General features: G+C 35.6%; 1 protein-coding gene across 4 annotated transcripts in view; it reads right to left on the minus strand.

Annotated features, from left to right (window-relative positions):
• axo (axotactin) overlaps positions 1-23,143 on the minus strand; it is a 65,650-nt gene that overhangs the window by 13,945 nt on the left and 28,562 nt on the right. For 3 of the 4 annotated variants that reach the window (XM_090180627.1, XM_090180626.1, XM_090180629.1), the window contains exons 2-13: positions 17,756-18,103; positions 15,295-15,465; positions 13,545-13,811; positions 5,058-5,164; positions 3,873-4,030; positions 3,401-3,549; positions 3,022-3,347; positions 2,119-2,255; positions 1,947-2,059; positions 830-1,066; positions 582-757; positions 381-523 (exon numbers count right to left, since the gene is read on the minus strand). In XM_090180627.1, the coding sequence (XP_090036753.1) occupies positions 381-523; positions 582-757; positions 830-1,066; positions 1,947-2,059; positions 2,119-2,255; positions 3,022-3,347; positions 3,401-3,549; positions 3,873-4,030; positions 5,058-5,164; positions 13,545-13,811; positions 15,295-15,465; positions 17,756-18,089 (2,318 nt within the window). In that variant the 5' untranslated portion in view covers positions 18,090-18,103. The remainder of the gene's footprint in view (positions 1-380; positions 524-581; positions 758-829; positions 1,067-1,946; positions 2,060-2,118; positions 2,256-3,021; positions 3,348-3,400; positions 3,550-3,872; positions 4,031-5,057; positions 5,165-13,544; positions 13,812-15,294; positions 15,466-17,755; positions 18,104-23,143) is intronic. The other variant, XM_090180628.1, reaches the window with a different exon arrangement.

The raw sequence follows: 23,143 nt of genomic DNA on the forward strand, positions 1-23,143 counted from the left end.
GTGGCCTACTCACCCCTGAAAGTAGGCTGCAACAAGCGCAAAACTAAGCAACATGCACTTAAAATACTGTTTAAGTGTACTTTTTTAAGCTGGTTACCTCGATTTGTTTACAAAGTCCTTTTTTACCTATCACCCTGTATATGAAATGTCAAATCGAGAAAGATTCGTCATAAAAGAAACGCAAAAATAAATTTTATTCGCGGTTATTAGATAAATTAAAATGTTATCGTTTTTTACTCTTAGCGCCATCTGGTAAGGGTTTGGGTATTTAAAAATTAGCCTCTAATGGCGTTGCTGCTGTGAAAGGATCTTCTCCATTATCAAATGTATAACGATCTATTCCGCTGATTTGACGATGAAAAATCTATTAAAATGCTTACCCTAAAGGCGTTAGGTGACATTCGTATTTCAAGTGCTGGGAGCAGTGTTTCGATTGGTCGATTAGAGATTGTAACATTTCCGGAGTGAAATCCCGATACGTGATGTTCATGTAAAAACCCTCCATACCAGCTTTTCGAACTACCTAAAACGACTAGGTCATTACACATGACTAGGGGTTTATATTTTGGGAGAAAACCCACCATTTCTTTGGGCAAGTTATTTTCTACTCTGGTGGCGATACTACCGTCGCCGGGGTCCATGTCGCAGTACACGTGGGCCGGCGGCATTGGCCCGTTACGATCGATGTCAATTTTGTACACGCCAGATTCCCTGTACCCCAGAAGATACAGTTCTTCGCAAGTGCGTTTGTAACTCGCTTTGAACAAGGTAAGAATTGAATTATTGTTCATTCATAAAGTGAGGAAACTGAAGGATTTAACACGCTTACCAAAATGGCAAGTTTCACCAGTGTAGCCGGTGCCGGTGCAATTGCAGGCTTTGGTGCCGTTTTCGACGTAGCAAATACCGCCGTGTTCGCAAGCCCTCGGATTCGAACAAGGATTGACGAAGCGGCAATTGTCCAAAGATAGTTTGCCAATGATGGTGGCGTACGGCGTGAGATCTCGAGGGTCCAGAAAGAGACCGTTAACGTGGATGTCCCTGAGGCAGCCGATGAACTCCGACACTAAGCGAGACGTATCGAACATTGTGAGTTTCCGAAAGTATTTCTTAAACCAGGAAATTGAATATGTATTCACTTGGAATGGAATGTCTAAAGATCAATTGCCACCGTGCTGCTAAATTTCAGACGTAAATCGTATTTTAAAATTCATTTGTTTCTCTACCGTTGCTAATGGAAGACATTTTAAAAATATGGTTTACCAGAAAATGGAACCCCAGGTCGTTCTCACACGGAAGTGAATTTATAATGTTCTTCACGACACTAGTCTAGTTCCGCATAAAATAACGTAAAAGTTAGTGCGGGGTGTCGTTGGGAGTGTGTGGCATCTTGGAGCAACAAACACAAGGAGAATGCAACTAGCCTTTAAACACGCTAACGCACGGTTGTGTACGAATTTTATTGGACGAGCGTCACGAGCCTTTACGCTGAACGTTTTACGGAAAGGGGGGAGACAATTTCCGAATTCACCCCTTCCGACGGCAGCAGGCCCTAAAGCGTCTAACCAATGAAAAATGTACGCAAGAAATTATACGACTTTTGACGGGTTGCGTTCCCCTTGTGTGGGGTGTTGTGTTTGTTGCTCCTAGGTGGCATGAAGTGCTTGCCACCACCCTCCTAAGCATTGTAACCCGGCCACCTGATTTAAAGGCCTTAAAAGTCGCCAGATGACTTGTCCCTAAGGTGTTAGCAGATCTAATTATTATAAATGTTTAAAAAAAGAGGAAATGAGATATTGTGAAATCGTATTCGAGACAAGGCGCGATCGAAAATCTCGACTTTAAACCGTCTTTATGAGAAAAATCAGGGTCCAACATAGTCTGCTTTAGACATTCCTAGTGTATACATAATTCCCTGCTTAAACATTTCCATGATGTTATCCTACCCGTTTGGAAGTCGGTAACGTTGGAGCCAACATTGATGTCTCCGTGGAAGGAAATATCTAAGTGATAATTGGCATTCGTGCTTTGACGGAAATCCACGGTCAACATCATTTTACTGAAATAAAATCACCAGAGTGAGTTGCGTAGACTACAACGAAACCAAATGATATTTACCCCTGGTCATATTCGAAATCAACTTGATGCCACAGATCATCGATTAAGTTCATTCCTTCCGAAAGGTCCCGTTTCACGTTAGGTGACTTCAAATCCGGAATAATGGTAAAGAAGATGGACCCCTTTTGAATCGTCAGCTGAACAATGTAAAGAACCAATATTGAGATGACAGATATAACTAATTCTTATAAACGGGTCAATTTTGGTAATGAACTTTAAACTATACGCTAAACGAAAAACATTCCAGGGTTCGTACACTACCTGGAAAACTTGGAGAAGTTAGGGAATTTGAAAATGATTCCGAAAAGTCAGGGAAAATTCAAGGAATTTGAAAATGGTTTCAAAACATCAAGGAAAAGTCAAGGAATTTGAAAATGGTTTCAAAACATCAAGGAAAAGTCAAGGAATTTGGAAATTATTCCAAAAAGTCAGGGAAAAGTCAGGGAATTGGAAAATGATTCCAAAAAGTCAAGGAAAAGTCAGGGAATTGGAAAATGATTCCAAAAAGTCAGGGAAAAGTCAGGGAATTGGAAAATGATTCCCAAAAGTCAGGGAATTGAAAAATGATTCCCCAAAGTCAGGGAATTGAAAAATGATTCCAAAACATCAAGTTAAAGTGAAAAATGACCCAGAAAAAAACAGGCAAATAATTTTTAAATATGCATTAAAAATACATACTAAATATTTTGCAAGAATTTACCTCAAACCATTCACTTATTCTACAAAAATGGCCAGGAAAAATTTGGCAATTTGGTCAGGGAAAACCTGGAAATGTCACGGAATTTAATCTCGGAAATTTTGTACGAACCCTACATTCTACATTGTTTTCTAGACTTCTTCGTGTTGTTAAAAGTTCACGCAATCAGAGCAGTGGTTTCCCAATATTTTATTAGTGACAATTACCTCCCATATGCCATTCGTGGTCTCGGTGGCGAGACGTCCAGAGGCTAGATAACTGTAGTCCTTGTGCGTTTTGAACTCGACGGACAACGAGAGCGACTTGGGTCTGATGACGCCTTCCTCGCTGACCTTGATGTGGCCGCCGATGGACGAGAAGGTCACAGGCACCACGTTCGATATTTGGCAACCGTACTGAACCGGGACCACACCGTGGTGGCGCACCGTCACGTCCTTTTCGTGCTTCAACGAATAAAGAATGTTCTGATCATTCAAATAGACTTCGCGCATGCAGCCCACGAACATTTTCCTAGTGTTAAAACCTGCAAAACCTGACATTCAAGAAACATGTGTTACTCTTCTAATACTAAGTAAACTAACTCGCCTTGAGATCTGGGCGACAAACCGCCGATGTAAACCTCGGGGTCAAAGTGAAGATGATGGTGGTGACCCGTAACGTTCAACTCCTGAGCGTGGCGATCCAAATGAACCACGACCGTCCGACCATACCGGACAATGGTGACATTATGCCATCTTATCCAATCGGAATGAATAAACGTTACATTTAGAATTACATTTAATCTAGGAGCAACAAACACAGCACCCCACACAAGGAGAACGCAACCCGTTAAAAGACATGGATTTTCTCGCGTACATTTTTCATTGGTTAGACGCTTTAGCGCTTGCTACCGTCGGAAGGGGAAAATTCGGAAATTGTCTTCCCCCTTTCCGTAAAACGTTCAGTGCAAAGGCTCGTCCAATGAAAGTCGTACACAACACTGCGTTAGCGTGTTTAAAGGCTAGCTGCGTTCTCCTTGTGTTTGTTGCTCTTAGATTTAATGGTTTTGTAAAATTACCGTTCGTCATTGAGTCGTTTACCCATGATGGCGGTCAACGGACCATCCCCAAAGTTAATCTCGAAGAATAGCGACCCGTTGATGATATTTAAAATGAGGTAATTGTTGACTGGGTGTTTTCCCGCGCCGAAAAACAATACAGATTCAGATATTACCGTCTATAACATTTGATTTAATAACAACAAGATTGGTAAGAGTCTTTTAAAGCGACAATTGGTACGTCACATTTCTAACTTAAAGGCCTAGTATTTCTTCTGCCTATTTTCCTTTAAGTTTTCTTCCCGCCGCGCAAATATCCTGGTGGTAGGCCAGCCGCATAACACATTGGCCTACCACCAGGATATTTGCGCGGCGGGAAGTAAACTTAATAGGGCTGTGCGAGTAGTGGTTTTAGGCAATCGAGTCGGGTACTGAGTATCTGAAAACTTATTCGTTGAGTGTCGAGTCTGGTAGTATTTTTGTCGAGTCGGGTAATCGAGTACTCGATTAAGCCAAAAATTTCTTTATTCGAGTAGTCGAGTAGTTAAGAAAAACGTTCGAGTACTCGATCGAGTTTTTTTCGGGTAATTTTATTTCATTATTAATAATGGTATTCTTGATTATTCATAACTGTATTATACTTGATAACGAATTTAAAACTTACCAATTCATAGATAAGATGACTGATTAACTCTATTATTAAACATTTAAACTCCTAAATTGATACCTAAATAACCTAAGCGCCGTAACCGCCAAAGCGTCATCCGAATTAAAGGAGATGAAAAGAAATATAGTCATATCAGAGCGTCGCGTTGAAATTATTGCGGTGGAAACGCAAAATTTTGTAAAATACTCGTCGAATAGTCGAGTACCCGAACCTGATGGGGAAAATAATAACCCGACGAATTCAGCAAGGTGGCTTATTCGAGTATTCGAGTACCCGAATATGTAAGTTTTCGATACTCGATAATCGACGAGTATTGCATTTTTCTTAATCGAGTTACGAGTTCGGGTACCCGACATAAAAATATGTCGGGTACTCGCACAGCCCTAAAACTTAAAGGAAAACGGGCACAAGAAATCCTAGGCCTTAAATCTCAAATAAGGCAAAGACATTTTGAACGCGACTGTACACGAAAAGAGGCTTATCGAAGCGTGACTCGTAATTTGAGTGAAATTAGGGAGAGAATAAAAATGGTGTCGTACCTTGAAAGTCATGCTGATTCTGGTGGGCTCCGAATGGACTTTATCCCTCCAATCGAAGACGTGATACGTCAAAAAAGAATTTCCCCTCAGCGTAATAATCGTCAGATCTGAATGAGTAAATGAACTCTAATAATGTGTCTACGTCTTTCGAAACAAACAAGCTCCCTCTAAATTACTATTGAGACAGACTCACAGCAGACTTTAAAAGCTCATTTAAGTCGGAAATAAAATATATGGTTGGGTACAAAATTATGTTTTTTGCTAATGATTTCGGTTTTTGGTTGGTTTTCCTAAATTGTCGCCGTTAAAACAAAACCACGTAACGTGAGATACGTGGTTTTGTAAAAATTGACACATTTAGATTCTACACCGCAATTTACGTATATAACATTAAAAAGATGAATAGGTTGCAATTGAATTTCTTTTTTTAAATCGATAAAACATTTAAACGCATCTTTGATATTCACAACGCATTTCACGCAAAAGCACGTATCTCGCTTATTTATCTGATTTATTAAATTTTGGGAATTGGCAATTTTGGGGGTACAAACAAATCAAGGAGGGTACAATGTAACCCTGGACCCCCCTATTCCGCTGCCACTGAAAACCTAATTTAAGTTAGTTTCATTGCCTGTTTTAAAAACCCAGATAAAGTCGGTGTTATTGCCAGTTTTAAAAAGCTAGTTACAGTCCGTTTAATTGTAAGTTTTGTGAAATGAAATTTAAAGAAACTCGCGGTAAAAATTGGTTTTAAGCGATAGTGTGTCAGTGGTTTGATTTGGTTTGAAAAATTATATTATTAACAGAAGTATATAAGTAGCCATCTTTCGATACTGCTTATGTGATTCTCTACCCTCGATTTCATACATATTTTAATTACAGGGTGTGCAAAAATGTTAAGGAGTTGTAGGGGTGAGTTGAGAAATATGCCTGTTTTTCCCCCATTTTCCTACGATGAGTGAAAAGAGCGCCAGAGAGCTTCAAAGTGTGGCCTACTAGCCCCTGCAAGTAGGCTATAACAAGTGCAAAACCAAGCAGCAGGGACTTTAAATACTGTTTAAGTTTACTTTTTTACGCTGATTACCTCAATGTGTTTACAAAATACTTTTTTTACCTATCACACGAAGCCAAATCTCAATGTCCGCGTTTCCCTGCTGATTGGTTTTGCCCATGTTGCAGCCTACTTCCAGGGACTCTCATAACTCATCGTAGGAAAATGAGAAAAAAACAGGCATACTTCTCAACTCACCCCCTACAACTCCTTCAAATTTTTGCATAACCTTTTGAAATACCCTGTATAGTAACTTACTAAAACTCTCCGAGTTAACTTTTTCACAGAGAGGTATTACCTTCGCCGTGTCAGTCACGGTGTTCGCAGTTGAAATCACGGGGCAAAGTGTTAAAAAGGTGTTCGCAGTTGGCAACCCGAAGCCAAGTGTTACCATTGTGTTTGCAGTTTCCAGAAGCATAGAAAAGGCAACCTTTCTTACCGCTCCAATCTGAGAAACGAAAAGCAGTATAGCAGTCGCCTTGGGTGTGTTGCGTTGGGGGTGTTTGTATTAATAATTACGATTTTTAGACGTTAAAGATAAACCGAGTGCCAAGGGTTACGAAAAACGCCTCAAAGTCCAAATGGCACGGCTTTCATCAGCTGTTTACGATATACATATCTTATTGTCGAGGTCAATAGTATCGATTGCGATTCGAACCTGCAGCGTTGGCGAGAGTCAGCCAGACTTGATTAAACCACCCTGGTTTAAACTGGTTTTAACCAGTGGCGTAGCTAAGACCCGCGAGGCCCCCCCGCAAAACAATATTCGGAATTTTATCCGGTATCTAGTATATACTTTGATATGAAATTAGGGGGCCCCTAAAGCTCCGGGGCCCCCCGCACTGCGGGGGCCTTATCTACGCCACTGGTTTTAACAACCGTATAAAATCCACGGTTAAAACCCTTTTTTTATTAAAAAAAATGAAAAATTAATTAAAAGCATTGAAAAAACTAAAACTTAACCCTCACTTTTGGTCGCAAGTAATGAGGGCTAGATATAAGCAATTAGGGGATCTTCAATTTCATTTTGCTCGTAAAAATACGCCGCCATGTTAGGGTACTAAAGCGGGTAAATAAGTCTGCTATACCTCACAATATAACGGTACTGTCACTCGCAAAAGCCTAATTTTGAAATCGGGTAATTTGAGCAATGAGGGCTAGATATAAGCAATTTGAGCATTTTTTATTAATGATTTTAACCAGTTTAAGCCACCGGTTACAACTGGATTTAACCATACTGGATTTTAAAATTTAAAAAAAGCTGGTTTTTTACCAACCCTACGAACCTGGCTCACGTGCGTGGCAGGCGCGTGTTCAATTATTGAACCACCGAAACTTGTCACTCTGTAGATAAATTCTGGAATACGAAACGGAAAAAAAATAATTTTGGGTGGAAAAGAATACATTCGTGCCGGCCGAGAATCGAAACCGGTTCTATCGGATGGTAGGCCACTATTTTACGACTGAACCACCAATAGGCCGATAAAAATATTATCCTAAGAGGAGACTTCCCATCAGTACTTCCCCCGCGTAAACCTGCGAAAAAGAGGATTTCTCCCAGGGGTCGGACATTTACCAAAATCCCGTACACTTTGTCTAAAATAGCGAAATCTTTTAACTCTCTCTATGGTAAATTAACATTGGAATCCCAAAATTACTTCAAAAAGTAATGATAAAATCGCCAAAATCTCTACGAAATCCCGAAATCCCATACAAAATAATGGCAAGTGTCCGACCCCTCGGATTTCTCTGATTGGTCGGAATTTACGGGCAACTTCGACGATTTTTTTTGCAGTCTAACGAATTTGCAATTCGCGAATCGGCAAGTTTGAAGCGATGGATTCTCCAAAGAAAAGGTTTTTTTAATGTTTTTGATAAATGTAAATTAAATAGCATTTAAATAAAACAGCAAACAGATCCTCCAATTCCAATTAGACGATACATTTTATATTTTTAACTTATAATTTACGTGTGAATCATAAGAAACGTTCGCGTAAGGCCACGATTCTCGCTAAGGCTTATGTTTCCCACAAAAATACTGCAGCAGACGAAATTTGTTTTTAACGTTTTTTATAGTTTTGATATCTGTACATAGATGGCGCTGCTGTTGAACATACGTCACAGACTGACTTCCCCTTCCTACCCCCTTTCCGAATTCCTCTAGTAGTGACGGAAAGAGAACAACTTAGGCGAAATATTTTTATCGGCCTATTTAGAATCATTTCTGGAATAGAAGCGCATGTAATCAAAAAATACGTTTTCGACTGATAATCGAAATCGGGACTTTAGATTGATAGTCTTGTGTACAGTGTTTTACAACCCAACCACCGCCACCTCGATTGGTAATAAGAAATTTATAGGCATAAGAATTAATTTAATATACACGAAAAAGAAACTTAATCTTAGCAAAGAGTATAAAAACTACGTAACCTAGAGATATAATGACGGTCGAAAGCAGTAAAAGAAGTTGTAGCAACCGGGGGGAAGGCACTCAGTTAATTTGCACTTCAAATTTCGGTACCGCAGCGCCACTACGGCAGTATTTAGTACAATAAATAATAAAACCGGAGAAAAATGGCAGTTACGGTGTTGCGGAGGTGCTAAATTTGGAATTTCGGATATTTAATTGTCTAATATCTGTCAATTCAAAAAAGTGACAGTAATTGGTTACTGTTTCGTGATTTTTTTAGTTAGAATTTGTGGATTCGTTGTTTCGGTGTTTATTTTCAAAAAGTGAAGAATAAGGCGTTTGTTCTCTAACGGTGCCAAGTCCTAAAGGTAACCAATTCCTTAAGGAATTTTCAAGAATGTTGAACTAAATCAAAATGATTGCCACTTAAAACTGCCGTAGTGGCGCTGCGGTACCGAAATTTGAAGTGCAAATTCACTGAGTGACTTCACCCCCGGTTGCTACAACTTCCTTTACTGCTTTCGACCGTCATTATATCTCTAGGTTACGTAGTTTTTATACTCTTTGATGTTAGGTGGAAAAGAATACATTCCTGCCGTTTCTATTGCAGATGTTTTCGCAAAAGCTCGCATTAAACTAGTAGACGATGCATGTACATAAATAAAGTCCGAGAGAGTTCGAAGCTTGATGAAAAAAAAATAGCATTTTGATTTCCCAACTTGTTTTACAGTTTATATCATTAGGCAAATAAAAAACACCTTATAATTTTAGCCGTGACGCTGTGTATAAATTCACGGTTTGGCTGGAAAATTATCGCCCATTGAGATCTCAGTCGAGCTGGCGAAGGTACGTTTCATTTGAATGACCTTGATTGATATTTCTCTCGTAAGATACCAATTTTAACTTCTGTTATTAAATAGAATTAATTAACTTTCTTAAGGGGCCGAGATCTTTATTTTTATAATTAAACGAACCGAAAGAAAAAATATGCTCCCGAACATTTTTGACGAGTGGAAATTAAAACTTGACAAGATAATGTTCCCAACCCACGCTCTGTTCTTAAAAAGACCACTGATTCAACCTAAATTTATTTTCCTCGCTGTCATGGATTCGAACGTGATTCTCAGCGGGTTTTATTTCCAAAGTTTAACCTTCGTTTTGACCCCTATTAACGCGGTAATATGGTATGCAATTCAGAGACAAATGTATTACACCTATTCTTAAGGAATCAAAGAGAGCGAATCTTCCATTTGATGTACTCAAATTTTGAAATATAAAAATCGACCCGAGGTGATTTCCACCGATTTTGTTTAAATTCGGTGGATAAGTAGAACCTTTTTGTAACTTGAAATTTCCCAAAAAGGAAAAGTTTCAACGGGCGTTAGTTTTGCCAGGGCAACCAAATATGTTTTTGAGTACTTAAAAGCTACTTTTCTTTATGGAAATTAACATGGAGAAATCGCAGATTTTAGGGTCTCCTATTTGAAAAAATTGTACATTGGGTAAATTCAGGTTAATTTGGGTAAATGCGTGTAATTTTAAAATAACTAAATAAGCAAATTGGGTAAATAAAAGTAAATGAATGTTTAAAAATGGGTAAATGCATGTACATTTCGGTAAATATTAGTAAAATGTGTAAATTAGGTAAATGCAAGTAAAATCGTTTATTCCCATTCGACCGAATCCCATTCGAACGAAAGAATTTTAAAATGTAGCCCAATTGGCGGGGTGATTTGGTATTTTATTTATAAGGTATGTACTATCGAAGATCCATGTTTAGGTTAGGTTAGGTTAGGTTAGGTTAGAGTTGGTTAAGTTTACTATTTCAGTTTTGGTTCAGTTACTTTTCTTGACTAGGTGAAGATAAAAATATAATTCATGCTCATTCCATTTTATTTTCCGCTCCATTGCAAACGACTTCAGTAACTAAATTGAAAACATAGCAAAAGCCAATTTATATAGCAGCGTTCGGTCGAATGGGACACATAAAAACCGCACGTTTCGGCGGAATTCGGTCGAATGGGACACCTCAAAAACCGCCTTCGGTCGAATGGGATTTCGGTCGAATGGGACTAAAGCAGTAAAATTTGTAAATTAGGTAAATGCAAGTAAAATGTGTAAATTAGGTAAATGCAAGTAAAATGTGTAAATTAGGTATATATTAGTAAAATGTGTAAATTGGGTATATATTAGTAAAATGTGTAAATTATGTATATATTAGTAAAATGTGTAAATTAGGCATATATTAGTAAAATGTGTAAATTGGGTAAATTCAATTAAAATGTGTAAATTAGGTAAATGCAAGTAAAATGTGTAAATTAGGTATATATTAGTAAAATGTGTAAATTAGGTATATATTAGTAAAATGTGTAAATTAGGTATATATTAGTAAAATGTGTAAATTAGGTATATATTAGTAAAATGTGTAAATTAGGTATATATTAGTAAAATGTGTAAATTAGGTATATATTAGTAAAATTTGTAAATTAGGTATATATTAGTAAAATGTGTAAATTAGGTATATATTAGTAAAATGTGTAAATTAGGTATATATTAGTAAAATGTGTAAATTAGGTATATATTAGTAAAATGTGTAAATTAGGTATATATTAGTAAAATGTGTAAATTAGGTATATATTAGTAAATGTGTAAATTAGGTATATATTAGTAAATGTGTAATTTAGGTAAATGCAAGTAAAATGTGTAAATTAGGTAAATGCCAGTAAAATTGACTAAATTTTGGTTATGGAAGTAAAATTGGTAAATGCCATGAAATTGGATAAATTTGGGTAAACTCAAGTAAAGTGGCTAGATTTAGGTAAATGGCAAAACTAAAGCCTGTCGAAACTTTTCCCTTTGGGAAATTTGAAGTTACGTAAAGGTCTACTTATCCCCAGAATTTAAACAAAATCGGTGAAAATCACCTCGGGTCGTCTCCATGTAAGTTTTAAATATCAATCTGTGAACGGAGAAATTTAAGATAACAGATTCAACCTTAATAATGTTACACGAGAGGGGGAAGGAAAAACGTCACCGAAGTGCCCTTCAATCGCCTCCGAAAAAGTCAGTTTTAGGCAACCAATGAGATACCTCGTGAGGGCGATTAAATTCGTCTCAGCCGTCAACATAGTCATTCTTTCCAAGCATAAATAAATACAGGGCGTTTCAAAAGGTGATGCAAAAATTTGAAGGAGTTGTCGGGGGTGAGTTGAGAAGTATGCCGGTTTTTTCCCATTTTCCTACGATGAGTGCAAAGAGCGCCAGAGAGCTTCAAAGTGTGGCCTACTAGCCCCTGGGAGTAGGCTGCGACCAGCGCAACACCAAGCAGCAGGGACTTTAAATACTGTTTAAGTTTACTTTTTTTTACGCTGATTACCTCGATTTATTTACAAAGTACTTTTTTCGCCTATCACACGAACTCAAAACTTAATGTTCGTGTTTCCCTGCTGTTGGGTTTGCGCTTGTTGTAGCCTACTTCCAGGGGCTAGTAGGCCATACTTTAAAGCTCTCTGGCGCTCTTTTAACTCATCGTAGGAAAATGGTGATAAATCAGGCATACTTCTCAACTCACCCCCTACAACTCCTACAGATTTTTGCATCACCTTTTGAAACACCCTGTATATTAATATATTCTTAAAAGGGGTAACAGTTAAGGCTGTAACCAAGCGCGCGCTAAGAAAAAAATGCAAAGATGTGTCCTACACCCACGCGAGTTAAATGTGATGTGAAATATAAAAAAGTTCGTTTAAGAATAACTTATGACGCTTTTCAAGACTAACATAATTTTAATGTACAGTTTACGAAGCGTGCCAATCCGCGAGAGCCACTTTACATTAATACTTTAAATATTTAATTCTGTCGATGATGCAAAGACGATCAGACGTAGGTCGGAAGTCTATCAAAAATGTGTGGTCGTAATGGAAATGTCTTTTAGTAAAACTTTATCATGCGGAAGATAGGTGAACTGACATACTTATATGGAACGTGATATAAATTCGTAATAATATTTAATAATATAATATTAATAAAAGTTTAATGTTCTAACCTTACGCTAGTATAATATAAACTAAATCATAAAGACACAAAAATTATTGTGTAAGTAAAATATTTTATTTCAAAGTAAAATTTTAAAAACATATCGTCGACTAGTTTCGGTAGTGTCAACGCCATTATCAAGACTAACTTAAATATTTTACTTACGCAATAACTTCATAATATAATAAAGTATAATATAATATTATAATACTTAAACCAGGGGCGTAGGAATATTGCTGGGAGGGGCAACTAATGTGATTGCCCCCTCCAACTTTTTGGTCAGTTGAAATCTTCAAAAGGCTCAAATTCTCATTTTAGAAACATATAGAGCTTATAGAACCTCAACTGTGTTTAAATTTCAGTCTTTTCCCGCCAATTTACATAGTGGTAAAAAGCTACACTCCATTAAAAATTCAAAATAATTCTACAGACCCCTTTTCGTTTCTCTTTGCCCCCTCCAACTTCTAGAACGTTCGTACGCCCCTGACTTATACTGTTTATTACGAATTCACGAAACTATTATATTTGTCAATAAAAGAGCTAATTGGAAAAGCAGTCAATTAAAACTACGCCTATAGTTAGCTTCGCTTCAGTATTGGGTCGCTTGAGAAAATGTGGATTTAAATATTGACTCGATTTCCAGGTGAAATTAAGAAAATGCGAAACCAAACGTGCCTCCGCTCTTAATGCGGAAAAGTCTAAATAGTCTAGCGTGATTATCCGTGTAACGACCCTAATTCAAACACTGATAAAACTACTTTTCAAAGCCTGCAAGTATAATCTGCTAAGTAGGTCTATGTTAGAAAATTCCAGATTACGCGAAAACCAGAGGGGGGTCAAGAAAAGAAGGGGCGATTAATTTTAACAAACTATTAGACACGCCAAGGGCGTTAAACTCAGATTATTTATCCCAGTCATTATCGGGCATTTGTTTGAACAGGTGTACAGTCTGGCGCAAACAAGGATATGAAATGCGGGCAAGCCTACTTACTGGCGGTACCGCAAATTTCGTTCTCGTGCTTGGTCCCGAAGCAGTCGCAACTAGTCGAGACGTAATGGTTGATACAACGACCTTTGTTTTGGCACGCATCTTGCTTCTTGCACTGATCCAGACACCCTTGATCCAAATGGCTGTGGTTGCCCAGTTTGACCGGCCCCAAGGGTAGGTTGGAGTGACTGAAACGGACATCCCTCATGCAACCTACGAATCGGACGTAATTGTACTGTTGGTTCCAGACGGGATTCTCCTTGTCCATTCCTGATAATGTAAAAAATTTATGACGCAATTAGTGAAAACTATCAGATGCACTATTGGCCACATTAGTGTTGCACTAGTGGAAACTATTGGCTTAATTAGTGAAACACTAGTGGGAACTATTGGCTCCATTAGTGCTACACTAGTGGGAACTATTGGCTCCATTAGTGCTACACTAGTGGAAACTATTGGCTTGATTAGTGAAACACTAGTGGAAACTATTGGGTCCATTAGTGCAACACTAGTGGAAACTATTGGCTCCATTAGTGCTACACTAGTGGGAATAATTGGCTCCTTTAGTGCTACACTAGTGGGAACTATTGGCTCCATTAGTGCTACACTAGTGAAAACTATGGGATCCATTGGTGCTAAACTAGTGGAAACTATGGGATCCATTGGTGCTAAACTAGTGAAAACTATGGGATCCATTGGTGCTAAACTAGTGGAAACTATGGGATCCATTGGTGCTAAACTAGTGGAAACTATGGGCTCCCTTGGTGCTACATTAGTGGAAACTATTGGCTCCCTTGGTGCTACATTAGTGGAAACTATTGGCTCCCTTGGTGCTACACTAGTGGAAACTATTGAATCCCTTGGTGCTACACTAATGGAAACTATTGGCTCCATTGGTGCTACACTAGTGGAAACTATTGGCTCTATTGGTGCTACACTAGTGAAAACTATTGACTACATTGGTGCTAAACTAAAGGAAACTATTGGCTCCATTGGTGCTACACTAGTTGAAACTATTGGATCCATGAGTGCTACACTTTCAGATTGTATTTTCCTGAGAATAGACTATTGGCGCAAAGTGTAGGACCAAAATACCTACACTGAAAAATATTCATCAATGTATTTGAAAATTATAAATCTGTGTTATTCTAGTGGTACACCTTTTGGGCAGTGAACCATCCAACTCAAAAAGAGGGGGAAAAAGTGTTTTGCATTTTTAACAATTTTAAACTATTCAGTTTTTTGAAAATTAGTTTTACCTTTTACAAAATTTGAACTATTATATCTTAGCTATTAACGAAACGCAAAACAAAATAAATTAATTTGCTGAAAGTACATTATTTCCAACCAAAATTAGACCAAAATAAATTTAAACCAAGCCTTGGCTATAATTACAGTGAAAATTAAAAATAATACTAAACGTAAAGTGTAGTAATACCATAAGTGTATAATATTTTTACATAAGTGTGACACTTCCTATTCTTCAAATGCAAAAGTTTAATTGACATTTTTCGTTGCCATGGCAAACCCGTTGCCCATTGAATAAAATCCCTTTAAGATTTTTCAAGTTACATGAAGGTCTACCAATCCCCAGAGTTTGAACAAAATCGGTGTGTAACACCTCGGGTAGTCTCCTTGTCAGTAAAATATTCCCCAAAATGACAAACTTATGGAACAATATTATAGAATTATGGTAATACACAACGCTTTCGAACACACTGACGATTGGCCAATATATTTAATTTGTACGCACCTCCGAAATAAAGGAAAGAAAACGTAGGCGTGGTTTTCATCCCATAGAAAGGATGTTCTCCCAACGACTTCAGGAACATCACCTCCTCCGTCCCGTCTACTCTTATTTTCAGCTCTCCGATTTCTGGGTTTATAAATATGTGCACGTTATGCCACTTATCGGTATTCAAACCTGTACGAGAGAAATAAAGCAATGGTTATCAATAGTTAGAAATTTATCAATATATAAATCAGATTTTTTTACTTTAATAAAGTTTTTATTTTATGGATTTTGAAAAAATTTATTAATAATTTGATTAAATACGCGAAAACGTAGATAAGTCCATAATTAAAAGGGATAATATAGCTTAATCCTAAACAAATTTGAAGAAATTAAAAAACTTACTAATAACTCGTACCAATAGGTCTTCGAGCAAACAAAAAACGCGAAACTCGGATCAAATAGATCTTCGAGTAATAAACTAAATTAAAATAATAATAATAATAATAATAATAATAATAATAATAATAATAATAATAATACTAATTTGAGTGCGGTAATAATGTACACTCAAATATAAATTAATCTTAAATAAATTTAACCAGTACTTGTAATTTAGTTGGCTCTGAATGGATTACTTTTGTAATGTATGACTTTATTTAAAAGTAATTCAATATAAATCTCTTTTTAAATAACTGATTTAAACCTGGGTGCGGTAATAATGTACACTAAAAGTGAAATTAATCTTAAATAAATTTTATTAGTACTTGTAATTTAGTTGGCTCTGAATGGGTTACCTTTGTAATGTATGGCTTATTTTAAAAGTAATTCGATATAAATCTCTTTTTAAATAACTGATTTAAACCAAATTGCTTTTTCAATGAAATTATTTCAAATAGTGGTTTAAATCACTGATTGAAATCAAAAAGATCTAAATCGAGTATTAAATCACTGAATGAAATCAAAAAGATTTAAATCGAGTATTAAATCACTGAATGAAATGAAACAGATTTAAATAGCGTATAAAATCATTGATTTAAATAACCTTTTAAATGGCTATGAATCAATAAGGTAGTAATAAAAACTAAAACGGCAGTAAAAAATGGAAATAAATAGAATAAGCAGTAGATAAACTAGATTTAAAAAATTGTAAATTATTTCAAAGTAGTTGCAAAATGAATTTGGCAGTTTGAATTGGAAACTAGCAGTCATATTTTTTAAGCAATTTTTTAAAATTTTCTATTTAAATTAAATAACAAATTTAATCAGTTTAGTATTTAACATGTTTTCGGGATAGCGGTTATTAAAGGATATGCAATTTTTCTGTTGAGTCAAAACAAATTGCAATTGGTCAAAGACGGAAAAGAGGTCAACCGAAAGGTATAAAAAAAGGATTGATTGTTGAAAACATAATTTTTAAATTTTAACAGACCGATACATTTTTATAAATTATCTATTCATTTTTTTAAATGCTTTGCGCCCAACTGCCAAATTTCTTTTATTTTCTGTTATATAGCCGACTGCTGTTTTTATTTATTAATTTACTTCTCAAAATTTTTTTTTAACTGCCAAATTAAATATTTACGCTTTTAAATCCTTAATTTGAATCAAAACCATTTAATTTTCATTCTAATCTCTAGATTTCAATCAAAATAATTTAAATAACATTGTAGTCTTAATTTAAATCAGAACCATTTAAATAACATTCTAATCTCTTGATTTCAATCAAAATAATTTAAATAACATTGTAGTCTTAATTTAAATCAGAACCATTTAAATATCATTTTCATCTCTAGATTTCAATCAAAATAATTTAAATAACATTGTAGTCTTAATTTAAATCAGAAAAATTTAAATAACATTCTAATCTCTTGATTTCCATCAAAATAATTTAAATAACATTGTAAAGTCTTAATTTAAATCAAAACCATTGAAATCAAGAGTTTAAAATGTTAAATCAAACCATTTAAATAACAATCTAAACTCTTGATTGAAATCAAAATCATTTAAATAAAAAATTAAACTCTGGATTTAAATCAAGAGTTTAAAATGTTAAATCAAAACCATGTTTATAACAATTTAAATTCTTGATTGAAATCAAAACCATTTAAATAACAATTTAAACTCTTGATTGAAATCAAAACCATTTAAATAACAATTTAAACTCTTGATTGAAATCAAAACCATTTAAATAACAATTTAAACTCTTGATTTAAATCAAAACCATTTAAATAACAATTTAAACTCTTGATTGAAATCAAAACCATTTAAATAACAATTTAAACTCTTGATTCAAATCAAAACCATTTAAATAACAATTGAAACTCTTGATTTAAATCAAAACCATTTAAATAACAATTGAAACTCTTGATTGAAATCAAAACCATTTAAATAACAATTGAAACTCTTGATTGAAATCAAAACCATTTAAATAACAATTGAAACTCTTGTATGAAATCAGACCACCCTGGTACAAACCGACCTTTGCCGACGCTGAACGATTCGACGTCCCTTCCGTCCTGGTAAAATATGTGGATGATCTTGATCTGGCCATTGTCCAGCATCAAGTACAACTCGTATGTCGAGTTGAGCGGTAAGTTTTTGATGCCGTGATAAAGCAGTAAGCCTTGAGGATGCTCCGTCCTGAAATGAAAGGACACTTGTCGCTGGTGGGACAGAGGCCATTCGGGCTCCACGTTGAAGAACGACTTTGGGTTGGCGAAAGTGAACGTTTCGTTGGAGAATTTTTTGGCGGTCGCGCACGCGCAGATCAAGACTAGCAAGGACACTGTAGGAACGGACATTAACCCGGGCATGGTTGAGACCAAATCTGAAAAAAATAAAATTATCTAATTTTATTGTCGTTCGTCAAACACGATTATTCGCGTAACATTAAAAAAATGGAAAAATGGGAGAAAGTGGAATCCACCGAAACGAGTTATCTATATTATAGCACGCCTGAGGGTCTGATCACTCCACGTAATCGGTGTACACGCTTGTCATAATCTCGATGTAATCTGCATACTCTATGTAATCGGTGTACACCCTTTCCGTAATAAGTACCTAATTTCGACGTAATTGGCGTACTCCACGTAATCTCGACATACTCCACGTACTTTTTACGTAATCTTCGTGTAATTCGCGTACTATTCGCGTAATCTTCGTGTACTATTCGCGTAATCGTCGTGTACTTCGCGTACTATTCGCGTAATCGTCGTGTACTTCGCGTTATCTTCGTATACTTGGCATACTATTCGCGTAATCTTCACTTACTTTTCGAGTAACCTTGGCGTACTTTTCGCGTAATCTTCGTGTGCTCCGCGTACTATTGGCGTAATCTGTACTTAGTTTTCGAGTAACCTCGGTGTACTATTCGCGTAATCTTCGTGTAATTAGCGTACTATTCGCGTTATTTTCGTATACTTAGCAAACTATTTGCGTTATCTGTACTTACTTTTCGAGTAACCTTGGCGTACGTTTGGCGTAATCTTCGTGTACTTCACGTAATCTTTACTTACTTTTCGAGTAACCTCAGCGTACTTTTGGCGTAAGCTCATGGTACTCTTTGCGTTATTTGCTTACTTAACGTAATATCGACGTACTCTCTGTAATCGTCGCTTAATTGCGACATACTAATCGTAATCTATGCGTAAACTTAACGTCCTCCATGGAATTTTAGCGTGCTCCGAGTACCCTTAGAGTACTCCGTTTATTTTTGGCGTACTGCCGGATTACGTAATCGGTGTACGGACAAAGTTTAAGTGATCAGACCCTCAAGCAAAACCTTCTAAAAAGCAGCTTTTTAGAAGAAAGACTTTTCGCGTTACGTACTCCCACGTTTTATCGCGCGTGGGAAAAAAGAACAAGGGGAAATAAGTAAATTACGAACATTACCCGACCGCTTTAAACATCAACCGTAAATAAATTCGAAAAATTACGAAGAAAAGAAGATAAAAACAAAGAGCTAAATCATCTCTGCCTCGAAACCTGTTTCTTTTCGAGAGTCGTAACCATACAGAACGAAACGTCTTGAAATCGCGAGCAGGTGATATTCTTCTCCGGCCGGTAGAGCACCGCTTGGGAAAAGAAAACACAAATTCGTGTATTGTAAGAATCGTGTCCGCTCGACTTCGTTATGATTGCGGGGCTAAGCGGCTATGCAAAATTTCTCTATTATTAAATTTAGCGTGTTGAGTATTAAGCGCGATCTTCCCATTAAAGGAAAATCGCGCTCGATACGGCTGATTTCTTACACCAAGAATCTTTTCGGATGAACAGAGAAGGCGCGAATAGTACCCTGTTAGTCTCGTGATTCCCCGGAAGAAAAACCACGCCCCTACACTCTTAAAACAAAAGGTGTATTTTCTTGTCCCATATTTAACACCTTAACAGGTTTATAAAGGATGTTATTCTACACATTAAAAAGCAGTTTTCCTGCTAGGGTGTTTATTTACACTGTTTGGGATGCTTAGGTCCTCCGTTTTGGTAACTTTGTTATACAGTTTGTGGTATAAACCTATTCCCTTCAGGGTACAAGACTACTCCTTTTAGGGTACCAAACGACTCCCTTCAGGGTGCTACAATACTCCCTTTAAAGTGTTAAAATACTCCTTTTAGGGTACTAAACTACTGCCTTAAGGGAGCTACACAATTACGAGGTGTTAAATCACTCAATTTACGGGGTAATATAACACCCTTTATACACCTTTTCAAGTTTTTAATTTGGGACAATAAAAATCCCTTTAGATCGTTTAAATTAACATTAAAAAGGGTTTTTTTACAGATATTACACCCTTAATATACCATTAAAACACCCTTTTTTTAAGAGTGTACGCCTTTCTTCTAGTAAACTTTCCCCCTTTTTGCCGATAAGGGGGGAAGTTACTGCGGTACGATAGCAGGCTATCTCTCGGTGTAGGCGGATAATATTTCCCGGGCATCATGAAAACAGAGGTTACAGTTGGGGAAACATATTCTCTGTTAAGCTAAATAAATTCTTGTTTATCTAAATGGAAAAGCCTCAAAATGAACGGTTTTTAGGGGCACCTTTAAAAGAGAGGCTATAAGCACTTGCTAAGAATTTGTAAACCGATGCGTATGATAATGAGGACAGCTTTTGGTAATGTTAAATCTTTAATCAGTTACGTAATCACGGATGAATGTACACAGGCTAGTATTACAACTATAATTGAGGGGGAAGTAACTTAAGTAATCAGGTGAACACATCGTTGGTAATCACAGGAAATCTCCCGAGAAGCATGCCACTTCGAAATATAATCTTTATTTCGTGTATAAATTAATTTCAGTTCCAAGGGGTAGACTTGGTTTTACAAGCAACTAGCGCCACTTACCACTAAGTTCTAAAAATTAACGATATTTATCCAATATTTCTAAAAATTTACGATATTTATCCAATATTTCTAAAAATTAACGATATTTATCCAATATTTTTCAAAATTTACGATATTTATCCAATATTTCTAAAAATTAACGATATTTATCCAATATTTTTCAAAATTAACGATATTTATCCAAAATTTCTAAAAATTAACGATATTTATCCAATATTTTCAAAATTAACGATATTTATCCAATATTTCTAAAAATTAACGATATTTATCCAATATTTTTCAAAATTAACGAAATTTATCCAATATTTTTCAAAATTAACGATATCCATCCAATATTTTTCAAAATTAACGATATCCATACAATAATTTTCAAAATTAACGATATTTAAGATATCTATCCAATATTTCTCAAAATTAACGATATTTAAGATATCTATCCAATATTTCTCAAAATTAACGATATTTAAGATATTACTGAATTTCCGATATTTCTGAATATTTCCGATGTTTCGAACATAAGAAGAAATATTATCAATAGTAATATATACCTTCAGATTATCCAAGATTTCTAATATTTCTCCAGATACGTATCCCAATATAATATTATTTTCCAGATTTCCAAATTTAATATTATTCTCCGGATTTCCAAATTTAATATTATTCTCCGGATTTCACAATTTAATATTATTCTCCAGATTTCCATATTTAATATTAATCTCCAAATTTTCCATTTTAATATTATTATCCAGATTACCCAATTTAATATTATTCTCCAGATTTCCCAATTTAATATTAATTTCTAGATTTCCCAATTCCATATTATTCTCGAGATTTCCCAATTTAATATTATTCTCCAAATTTCCCAATTTCATATTATTCTTTAGTTTTCTCAATTTCCTATATTTCTTGAAATTTCTAGAAATAATTATTTTGTTTTTCCTTAAGATTTCAAAATAAAAAAAAAAATTTGAGAATGCAGTAAAAATCAGCGAATGATTATGGGTTATCAGCTCTATAATCACCGAATATTTTTTAGAAATTTCTGGAAATCGTAGAATGTTTCTTGAAATTTAGAAATCAGATTTACCCTCTCGACCAAAGTAAATAATGCTATTGCTAGCAAATACGCCGATTTGGATTTGCCTCTTTTATCCCCCCAAAAGCGCTACATTGACGTTAGAAAGTGGCGGTGAACGGCTGACCTTCAAGTACCGGAAATTTAAAATCAAAAGAGGCGCCTCAACGGTTAACCCATAAAACGTTTCCGAGAAAACATCGATGAAAATAATGCGAATTGCCAGTGGCGAGGTTGCGATAAATAAACGTGCGCAGACTGTAACTTAATCGAATGGATATCTGGAGGGACTTAAGACCTATTCACACTAGCGAACATTTTTGAACAACTTTGTTGTTTAGGGACGTTTTCCACCAGTGTTCCAGATAAAAAATAGTGTGAAAAATAATATATATTACCGGTCCGGATAAATATGCGATTACTGGTCAAAGTGGGAAATAGTGGACCATATATTTATTTTTGAAACATACGTTAAAATTATATCATGTGTTGCATATTATCACATTTAATTTATATAATCACATACCATAAAGATATTTTCATGAATAATAATAATAATAATAATAATAATAATAATAATAATAATAATAATAATAATAATAATAATAATAATAATAATAATAATAATAATAATAATAATAATAATAATCAGCTATGCTAATACCCAATGCACCACCTTAGGCCTAAGTCATCAATCGACTTTTAAAGCCATTAATTCAGATGGCCGGGGTTAAATGAAACCTTGTTCACAGGATATGATGTAGATTACGTCACTTCCAACTTAGTGACGAAAACACGGATTCAAACTGGCTTTGGAAATCTATCACAAGATTTTGTTTCCATGGTAACCTTTTCAATGGCACAAGCAAAATAAGAATTACCACCGGTGTAGTAGGCTGTTGATACGCTTGGAGCACCTGTATATAAATTTCTGACCACATGTACCGTTCATTATTTGTATGTTGCGTGTGAAAATCACAAGGAGACTACCCGAGGTGTAACACACCGATTTTGTTTAAAATCGGGTGTTTGGTAGACCTTCATGTAACTTGAAAAACCTCGAAGGGAAATGTATCCATAGGCAACCGTTTTGCCATGGCAACCAAAAATTATTTTGACAACACAAAAAGGAAATTTTCCCATTGAATATAACATGGGAATCTGACCAATTTTAAGGGTACCCTCTGTAAAAATTTAATCAATTTCGAACTTTTTCATTATTTTTTATTTATATTTTCAATTTTTAGCATTTTCAAATTTTTTAACATTTTAAAATCTATCAGATTCCCATATTATTTTGCATAGGAAAAATTCAATTTTTTGTTGTCCAAAACATTTTTGGTTTCCATGGCAAAACGGTTGCCTATGGAGACATTTCCCTTTGGGGTTTTTCAAGTTACATGAAGGTCTATAAAACACCCGAGTTTAAACAAAATCGGTGTGT

The sequence above is a fragment of the Leiobunum rupestre genome, chromosome 7 (assembly GCF_980474605.1).
Source record: "Leiobunum rupestre chromosome 7, qqLeiRupe1.1.hap1, whole genome shotgun sequence".
Lineage (NCBI taxonomy): Eukaryota > Metazoa > Arthropoda > Arachnida > Opiliones > Sclerosomatidae > Leiobunum > Leiobunum rupestre.